Consider the following 10,548-nt stretch of genomic DNA (forward strand, 5'->3'; position numbering starts at 1 on the left):
CATCCAGGTACTGGCTTAGCTTCGGTGGGAAACCAGGCGAGAACTGCAGGGTGATATGGCTCTGGCATATCTGGTGTTCTGTTTCCTGTACTAGGAAAATGTGCAATCAATGTGCAATATACCTCCAAAGGTTTTATAATTTATATCAATGTGCATATGCATACAGTTCAATCATCGAGTGCAGTATACTCATGTGCTACATTTGTATATATTTTACAGTTGACTTCGTTTTACTTATTCTTAATTCACGATTCTTAAATGCTTTAATTTTAAGTGTAATGTTTAAGTGTCCTTTATTGCTTTCTGAGAGTTGCCACACCAAATTTTGCTGTAACGTATACAATGACAATAGTATCTTACTGATCGGAAGGTCGGGGATTCAAGCCCCAGCACTGCCAAGCTGCCACTGTTGGGCCCTTGAGCCTTAAGGCCCTTAACCCTCTCTGCTCCAGGGGCGCTGTATCATGGCTGACCCTGCACTCTGACCCTAGCTTCCTGACATGCTGGGGTATGCGAAGAAAAGAATTTCACTGTGCTGTAATGTATACGTGACCAATAAAGAATCATTATCATTACTTGAAATGACCTGCCTTGTTTGATACTATAATAGAAGTTGGTATTTGGTTAATCCTTTAATCATTTATCATACCTTGGAGATTTAAGTGAAATAAAAACGAAAAGGCATGAACGTTTCCCATTTTCTTTGTGCACATCTATGGCAATACTAAATGTTTCAAAATAGCGCCATCTAGTGATATAAACAAATTAATGTAACACCTTATCCTAATGCATTGAGGTAAACAAAATTTAGTCAGGTTATTTTTGATTAACGCCGAATGACTACGTGATAACAGATTAAAACGGCATAATTTTGTTTTGTGATTTATTTCTTTTTATAACACTCCGAAACTTACATTTATGTACACAAAATGTACACACAGTGTGTCAGGCCAAATCGCGGAGCAAAGTCTAACGCTATTTCAAAAGGCATAATTAATCGATCCATATATCGAACTATCTATAACGTTTAGGTTTAAACGTTTTTATGAATGTGGCTACAAATTCAAATAGTACAAATGCATTTGAACTTTTTAATAACATTCGTATGTTTTGTTGATAATTCTGGGCAGAACTATTGCGGATAAAATCATGAGCGTAACCTACAACGCTGATCGATGTGTATGGACTCGATTAGTTTAGTCTGTCCCGAGCAGCGCCTGTTAGAGTGCGTGACAGAGCGGGGCTGTTTTGGTGTTTTGAAGTTAGCGTTTCGCTCCAAAACGATGTCTCAACCGCCACCAAAACCGTGGGAAAGACGAATTCCTGGAGCTGTAGGAGCTCCACTAAGCTATCGGTTAGTAAAAAATGTGTTTAAATACTGTGATTATGTCATATAAAGCTTTAACTATGCACGGAAAAGCGGCATAGGCAGCCTATTATGTCCCCTACAAATCATTATTTGTGGTGATTTGGCATTCGGCCAGGTGGTGTAGGTTTCTGTTTAAAGCCGCATAGCAAATAATAACGCAACGTTTTTAGTGTGTGTGTGTGTGTGTGTGTGTGTGTGTGTGTGTGTGTGTTAGTTAGTTAGTTAGTTAGCTAGCTAGCTAGCTGTTTAGCTTTTTGCATTTGCATACTCTTTCGAGGTGGAGAGAAAATTTGTACATAAAGTTTGAGTGATGTTTGAGCTTTAGGATTGATATAACTGCGGTGTTTTAGGGAATTATTGTAATGTGGTTAAAGTGAAGTGAAATACACGGGTTTCTAGAGAAACGGTGCGTTTTGGAGAAAAGTCAACCCTTTTCTTGCACAGCTGATGAAGGACTTTTGAAAACGCCTTGGATAGGTAGATAGATAGATAGATAGATAGATAGATAGAGGCAGAAGGATAGATAGATAGATAGATAGATAGAGACAGACAGAGGGAGGGAGGGATGGATAGATAGAGAGAGAGGGGAAGATACAGTGGAAATGTAAAGAGAGTTTTTTTTGAGAGAGAGATAAATAAAGACTAATACAATACAAATGTATAGAGTGTTTTGAGAGAGAAATGGCGAGACGTAGATGGAGATATTTGGGACCAATAGAGAGATGATGAGGCATAGATGCATGATCCATAGAGAGAGATAGAATTGAGTGTACAGAAAGTTATTTGAGAGAGAGTGAGAAACAAAGGGAGGGAAAGTGGAAGAGAGAGACAGGGAGAGAGAGAGATGGGGAGACAAAGGGAGTGAAAGGGGAAGAGAGGGGCAGAGAGGGAAGGTGAAGAGAGAGACAGGGAGAGCGAGAGGAATGGGGAAGAGAGATGGAGAGAGGGAAGGGGGAGAGAGAGATGGGGAGACAAAGGGAGTGAAAGGGGAAGAGAGACAGGGAGGAAGGGGGAAGAGAGAGGGAAGGGGAAGAGAGAGATGGAGAGAGGGAAGGGGGAGAGAGGGAATGGGGGAGAGAGAGATGGAGGGAGAGAGAGATGGGGTGACAAAGGGAATGAAAGGGGAAGAGAGAGACAGGGAGAGAGAGGGGAGGAGAGGAAATGGGGAGAGAGGGAAGGGGGAGAGAGAGATGGGGAGACAAAGGGAGTGAAAGGGGAAGAGAAAGACAGGGAGGAAGGGGGAAGAGAGAGGGAAGGGGAAGAGAGAGATGGAGAGAGGGAAGGGGGAGAGAGGGAATGGGGGAGAGAGAGATGGAGGGAGAGAGAGATGGGGTGACAAAGGGAATGAAAGGGGAAGAGAGAGACAGGGAGAGAGAGGGGAGGAGAGGAAATGGGGAGAGAGGGAAGGGGGAGAGAGAGATGGGGAGACAAAGGGAGTGAAAGGGGAAGAGAAAGACAGGGAGGAAGGGGGAAGAGAGAGGGAAGGGGAAGAGAGAGATGGAGAGAGGGGGGGGGGGAGACAGGGAGAGAGGGAAGGGGAGAGAGGGAAGGTGAAGAGAGGGAATGGGGGAGAGAGAGATGGAGGGAGAGAGAGATGGGGAGACAAAGGGAATGAAAGGGGAAGAGAGAGACAGGGAGAGAGAGGGAAGGGGAGGAGAGGAAATGGGGGAGAGAGGGAAGGGGGAGAGAGAGATGGGGAGACAAAGGGAGTGAAAGGGGAAGAGAAAGACAGGGAGGAAGGGGGAAGAGAGAGGGAAGGGGAAGAGAGAGATGGAGAGGGGGGGGGGGGACAGGGAGAGAGGGAAGGGGAGAGAGGGAAGGTGAAGAGAGGGAAGGGGAGACAAAGGGAATGAAAGGGGAAGAGAGAGACAGGGAGGAAGGGGGAAGAGAGAAGGAAGGGGGAAGAGAGAGGGAAGGGGAAGAGAGAGATGGAGAGAGGGAAGGGGAAGAGAGAGACAGGGAGAAAGAGGGAAGGGGAGGAGAGAGACCGGGAGAGAGGGAAGGGGAGGAGAGGAAATGGGAGAGAGGGAAGTGGAGAGAGGGAATGGGGGAGAGAGGGAAGGGGGAGAGAGTCAAGGGGAGACAAAGGGAGTGAAAGGGGAAGAGAGAGGGAAGGGGAAGAGAGAGATGGAGAGAGGGAAGGGGGAGAGAGATGGGGAGACAAAGGGAATGAAAGGGGAAGAGAGACACAGGGAGAGAGAGGGAAGGGGAGGAGAGAGACAGGGGGAGAGGAAATGGTGGAGAGAGGGAAGGGGAGGAGAGGGAATGGGGGAGAGAGGGAAGGGGGAGAGAGAGATGGGCAGACAAAGGGAATGAAAGGGGAAGAGAGAGACAGGGAGGAAGGGGAAGAGAGAGATGGGAAGGGGGATGAAGAGAGGGAAGATGAAGAGAGGGAAGGGGAAGAGAGAGATGGAGAGAGGGAAGGGGGAGAGAGAGATGGAGGGAGAGAGAGATGGGGAGACAAAGGGAATGAAAGGGGAAGCGAGAGACAGGGAGAGAGGGAAGGGGAAGAGAGAGACAGGGAGAGAGAGGGAAGGGGAGGAGAGAGACAGGGAGAGAGGGAAGGGGAGGAGAGGAAATGGTGGAGAGAGGGAATGGGGGAGAGAGAGATGGGGAGACAAAGGGAGTGAAAGGGGAAGAGAGAGACAGGGAGGAAGGGGGAAGAGAGAGGGAAGGGGAAGAGAGAGATGGAGAGAGGGAAGGGGGATGGAGAGAGGGAAGGTGAAGAGAGGGAATGAGGAGAGAGAGATGGAGAGGGAAGGGGGAGAGAGAGATGGGGAGACAAAGGGAGTGAAAGGGGAAGAGAGAGACGGAGGAAGGGGGAAGAGAGAGATGGAGAGAGGGAAGGGGGAGAGAGAGATGGGGAGACAAAGGGAGTGAAAGGGGAAGAGAGAGACAGGGAGGAAGGGGGAAGAGAGAGGGAAGGGGAAGAGAGAGATGGAGAGAGGGAAGGTGAAGAGAGGGAATGAGGAGAGAGAGATGGAGAGAGAGATGGGGAGTGAAAGGGGAAGAGAGAGACAGGGAGGAAGGGGGAAGAGAGAGGGAAGGGGAAGAGAGAGATGGAGAGAGGGAAGGGGGATGGGGAGAGGGAAGGGGGATGGAGAGAGGGAAGGTGAAGAGAGGGAATGAGGAGAGAGATGGAGAGGGAAGGGGAAGAGAGGGAAGGGGGAGAGAGAGATGGGGAGACAAAGGGAGTGAAAGGGGAAGAGAGAGACAGGGAGGAAGGGGGATGGAGAGAGGGAAGGGGAAGAGAGAGATGGAGAGAGGGAAGGTGAAGAGAGGAAAAGGGGAGAGAGAGACGGAGGGAGAGAGAGATGGGGAGACAAAGGGAGTGAAGGAGGAATTATTATTATTATTATTATTATTATTATTATTATTATTCAATCTTTTATTTTCACTAATTCCGTGGTCTTTTTGCGTTGAGACAATTTTCATATTTGTCCGTTAAGTGTTTCAGTTCATGATTTTGAACGAAATGACTAATATCCTGCACTTCATAACTCCTCAGTTCTGCAGATTTTGGGACAGGAAGTGGCCTAACATCATCAGGTCCTTCAGTCATGACGCGTGTGGCGCCTCCAGTCCCCCCACGCCTAATCCAGCAGACCTACCGTCCATCCTACAGCTCTTTCCCGTCCTCCTACAGCCCCTTCAGCAGCTCTCCGTACGGAGGCTACAGCCCGTACAGCTACGGCGGTGTGGGATACAGCCGCTTCCTCCCGGAGGAGGTGCCTCCGAGCCGCTTCGTGCAGCAGGCGGAGGAGAGCAGCCGAGGCGCGTTCCAGTCCATTGAGAGCATCGTCCACGCGTTCTCCTCCGTCAGCATGATGCTGGACGCCACCTTCTCGGCCGTCTACAACAGCTTCCGCGCCGTGCTCGACGTGGCCAACCACTTCTCCCGGCTTCGCACCCACTTCACCAAAGTGCTGTCCGCCTTCGCGCTGGTGCGGACGCTGCGCTACCTGTACCGACGGCTGCAGAGGATCTTGGGAATGAGGTTGGACGCTGAGGTGGAGGATCTGTGGGAGGATAGTGCCGCAAGCGCCGTAGTGCCAGGAGGAAGAGGAGCCGGCGTCGGCGATTCCAGAGATGGCAGAGTGAAGTCTTGGCCCATATTTCTGTTTCTCGCAGTGGTTTTCGGAGGACCCTACCTGATCTGGAAACTTCTGAGATCTGAGGAGGGCATAGAGGAGCGTGGTGGGGCTTCATCTTTACCTAACATCCCTCTCACCACCACCCCCCCCCCCCCCCTCCCCCTCACCCCCTCTCTTTCTCTCTCCCTCTCTCTCTCTCTCCCCCCCCCCCCCTCCCTCTCTCTCCAAACATTCATTATCTGTCTCTATACGCATTTGTTTTGATTTATTGTTTTATTTTACTCCTGTCTCTTCTTTTCTTATCTCATTTAAACATTTCATCCTTTTTGAAATTCTTGAAATGTGTTCTGAAACAAAAGATTTCCAGCTGTTTGACATGCTTTTCAAAAAAAACGAAAAACAACACCAGTGCACTGGTGACCTCAAGCACATTGAATTGGATGGCAATCAGTGTAATAAGACAATGTCTTTCTTCTTTTTTTTCCACCCAATTCTACTTTCAGACTCCTTAAATGCAGTGACTATTAATAAGAAAGCTTTGATTTATTGATGGTGCCCCACGAATACGAACAAATACCTGCAAATGTATGGAACAATTGGACAAAAAATATCATTTTCCCATGCGAGTGTAATCAATCACACAAGTCACAAGCTACAAGGCTAATGGCGCCGTCAACCAAAATGTTTTCCTTTAATATGTTTTAAACATAGCCGAAATAGAGAATGTTTAGACACACAATTTTAACATAGTTATATTATCATCTGGATTAATCGAGCTTTCTACCGTCGGGTTGCTCGCTCGTGTTCAACTCCTACTAAATTAAGGAAAGGATCAATTATTCTGCCTGTCTATGATGGCTGTCCTGATAACACTACAGTGATGTTCTTTTAAACCACGTCAGTAAGTCTGTGTGCAATCATTGAAGAACTGATTACTGTTTGTGGCATTGTTTTTACTGTGTGCGTGTGTGTGTGTTTAGGCACTAACTGGGCCAGCGGTGAAGACGACCACGTGGTAGCCAGAGCCGAGTACGACTTCACTGCTGCTTCTGAGGAGGAGATCTCTCTGCAGGCTGGAGATATGCTTAACCTGGCTCCAAAGGGTAAAGAACACGCCTTCATTACAGGAAGTCAGATGCTGTTACACTTAATGGATCAGTATTGGGTATTTCTGCTTCATTTAAATCTCAAGTAGAACCACATGTGAGTATTGTGCGTAGTGACAGATGGGCTACAGTCAGGAAAGGGTTACTTCCACAAGCACTTGCGTTTTATAACCAGAGCAGCGCTCCTGCTTCCGGCTCGTCCGCTATAACAGCAACGGCGCTATTTATTTTACGCCCGGCGTTGTACATCGTATGTGTAAGAACAGTTGCAACACTCCATTTAGTAAGCTGGAGAAAGGTGTCAAGATTTTATCGCTGGAAGACATTCCTACTACTGGTTGCCGTAGTAACATTTATGAGCGGGGGAGGAGGGCACAACTAAAGTTCCACTTTTGACAACAAACCAGTGTTCTTGCCGCTAAATTGAAACATTCTAGAAGGAGAGCATTTGTATGTAAAATTCACCAGTATACAGTCATGTGGGGGGGAAAATAAGTACACCCCATGTAAATTTTTGACTTTTTTTTTTTTTTGCACAAGTAAACGTTCCATCGTCTTTGAAAATTAGAATCAGGTGTTGTAGATTGTGTACCAGTGATTAGAACATGCTTAGGGAGTGCAGGTGGAACCGGTCTTACTTATACCCCTCTCATATCTAGTGTCTGGTGTACCCTTTGTTATCGAGGTGTGTGGTGTCATCATGCCAAGATCTAAAGAGTTCTATAAGGCCTTCAGAAAAAAAGCTTGTGGATGCCTATGAGTCTGGCGAGGGATTTAAAAAGATCTCCAAATGATTTGAAATACATCATTCCACTGTAAGGAAAATCATCTACAAATGGCGCAGATTTCAAATGACTTAAATGAATAATAATTCATTTAAAGGAATTCTGAAGGAAATGCAAATAAAAACTTTATTCTTTCCATTTCAACAAGTTGTTTGACAGTAACTGGTCTCATAAACATTAACACATTGCTGTTATTAACATTAACGCATGAACTCAATTCTGAAGATTAACATAAGATTATTAACTCATTGAATGTTATTCATTCATATTAACATCGACTGATTTCTAAAAAAAAAAACACACCTGTTAGTCTCACATTCACTCTCCACAAACACGAGCATTTCTACCTCATCACTGAACATCAAACTGGTCATATATAATATCAACTTTTTTATATATTAACATTCACTGGATATGAAATATACTACTCTACAAATATATTTTTCTGTTCAATATATATACCTTTTTGTCAACTCATCTTCATTTAAATCTTTCCGCGGTGTACTGGCGCTTTAATTCAGCTCGAGCAGCGCGGCAAAAAAAATTGACTCAATGCTGAAACTCCCGCTTCACTACTGCTCACTTCCGATGTAAAATTTTATCAGTGCAGAGATTACAAACCAGTTTTGTCGTCATTCCACACAAGAGACATCATCTTTACACACAGCACGAAATCCATGTGTTTTCCCACCCTCTTTTGATCGACAGGATATAATCGGCCCTGATCACCGGATGTTTTTAAACTATATTTTAAACACAGCGTGAAAAATTGCCTTTATCGGCCGATAGGTCTCTAATATTAATAGTGCACTTATTTAAAAAAAACAAACATCTGAATCCGAGCATGTACCGAATATCAATCTTACTGAATATTGCAGTTATGCGAAATACTTACGACGGCCAGAAAAACTCCATGTGCAAACATTATATGTAACGCATGCGTGTACATAACCATGATTCTTCTCACGTTCTGCACCTCCAGAGCAACAGCCGAGGGTGCGTGGGTGGCTGCTGGCCAGCGTGGACGGCCAGACCACAGGCCTCATCCCTGCCAACTACGTCAAGATCCTGGGAAAGAGGAGGGGCAGGAGGCAAGCCGAGCTGGAAAGGTTGGCACAGCTTCAGCGGGGACCGCAGGTTCAGGATCTGCAGTCAGCACCAGCTCAGGTTACGGTGACCGTGCCAGCCTCAGCCTCTGCCGGTCAGCCAGCCCACGAGGAGCTGCTGGAGTGTGTGTACAGAGAAACTCCAGCATCTTACGCAAGCGCAGCCGTCACGATTGACAACAGCAGCACAAACACTGCTCTAGGAAATTCTGAGAAACTTGATTTGTGAGTGTGTGTGTGTGTGTGTGTGTGGGGGGGGGGGTGTAACTGATAGTTGCTATGAATCTTATCTTCCAAAGTCTCATCCAAATGTGCTTTATGCATATTTTAAATTTCGGCATACAGAATGTTGATTCTGACGGTTTTCTGACGGCTTGGCTGATGGGAACAGTTGTCATATGGAAGAAGAGAAGATATGATAAACTGATTTTTGTTTTGTTTTGTTTTTTTTAAATAGATGGTGAATGTGTCAGGTACAGACTCTCCATGACTGTTTTTTTCTGCTCCTTTAGTTGACTTTTCATAAGTTTGCTAAACATTTGGATGGAAGCAGAACAAACTTCATTAAAATGGAGGACACTCGGGGGAACTGCTACACTTCTGCTGAGATTTAAAGGTGTGATCAGGATGTTTTGATGCTAAATTACACAGGTTTAATTTATAATACCGTATTTATTTCATGGTATGTCGATAAAATGAAAATCTAATAAGGAATTACAACAAGAAACTACCTAATAAAAGTCGTAGAGGGGATTTAAAGGAGCCGTTTGTTATTTTTAGGGCCCTCTGCTGCCTGTGAGGCGAATTACATTTGCAGTGAAGTTCTTCCCATTCGTCCCAATCGTTTCCACTCGGACTGTTTTAAATGTTAAGGAAAAAGCGGCAAATCTGAGCAGCTCGGTTCTGCCTGGGGGGAGGGGGTGGAGCTCATTTCTGAACCAGAAAAATCTAATCTAGTCTGAAATAAGAAGCCAGCTTCATTGTTTAATTATTATAGATCGTGAAAGACTTTTTTTCTTTTTTTTAAATTACATACTGCACCTTTAATAATTATATCAAGACTAAGAATCGAATCTGTTCCTAAATCCTGATTATAGCTTTAAACAGCTGTGTGTTGGATAAGCAGGTATCATCGTAATTCATGTTTTGTGAATTACACAATACACTACTTATTCGTTAACTGTAGAAAATGTGTGCTGTGTCAGTTCTCGTATAAAAGTTTTTTTTTCACTTAACAGTTCAACATGTTGGTATCGATCACAGGAAAAAGCGGCTTTGATAAAGAGATAATAACGTAGAATATATGTATCTGGATTGGATGATCTATAATTTATTGCACCTTATATACGCTGAGATTTGATATGAGGCTAGAATCAATAGATGTACTGTTTAGACCTTGATTTTTAATTAACAGGTTTAATTGAAACAGTCGCTAGAATTATTGAATTATTGAGAAGGTGCTTGGGATACTCTTGTTTCAGCGGCTTGCAGTACCGTTACACGGCATCATGTTTCGCACAAAGATACGCTGTAAGATTTTGTCTTTTCCTGTTTTGTGTGTGTGTGTGTGTGTGTGTGTAGTGTCACTGAATAATCATTAGCGCACATGAACCTGTGTAAATACAAGCAGTATTTTCAGTAAAATATTTTCAGACTAATATCTCTTGTCATGTTGTGATTCCAGCACTAGTATCTGAAAAGAGCTTTTAGGAATTAAAAAAATAAGAAAATAGCTTAACAACATGATTAGGTTATTCAAAATATGATCAAATCTATTTTCCAATAAGTAATGACACTTATTATGAATTATTTTCGTCTTGAAGACTTATTCTATCTACTTTCGTTTTTAATGTGATGTAGTGGGTCAAATTCCTACGAACAGTGTAACTGTTTTGTTTGTTTAAAGCCTGGCGCATTAATACAGACTTCGGCGCGTATTGATGAGGTCACAGCTGCGCGTGAGTTTTTTTTTTTTTTTAACAACGGTTTCGGAGCGCAGCCAATCAGATTTCTGAACAGAAATGATCCGTTTTATACAAACAAACGTCTTTAATGTTTTACTTTACAGAAATATTATTAAAAGAAATA

General features: G+C 44.5%; 1 protein-coding gene across 1 annotated transcript; it reads left to right on the forward strand.

Annotated features, from left to right (window-relative positions):
• Positions 1-1,192: 1,192 nt before the first annotated feature.
• pex13 (peroxisomal biogenesis factor 13) lies at positions 1,193-10,118 on the forward strand. Its single transcript, XM_017476821.3, has 4 exons — positions 1,193-1,354; positions 4,878-5,566; positions 6,444-6,566; positions 8,337-10,118. Exons 1-4 carry the CDS (start codon positions 1,284-1,286, stop codon positions 8,687-8,689), a joined length of 1,236 nt encoding a protein of 411 aa, XP_017332310.1. The 5' UTR covers positions 1,193-1,283; the 3' UTR covers positions 8,690-10,118.
• Positions 10,119-10,548: the final 430 nt, after the last annotated feature.

This window comes from Ictalurus punctatus, chromosome 9 (genome assembly GCF_001660625.3).
Source record: "Ictalurus punctatus breed USDA103 chromosome 9, Coco_2.0, whole genome shotgun sequence".
In the NCBI taxonomy this organism is placed as follows: Eukaryota; Metazoa; Chordata; class Actinopteri; order Siluriformes; family Ictaluridae; genus Ictalurus; species Ictalurus punctatus.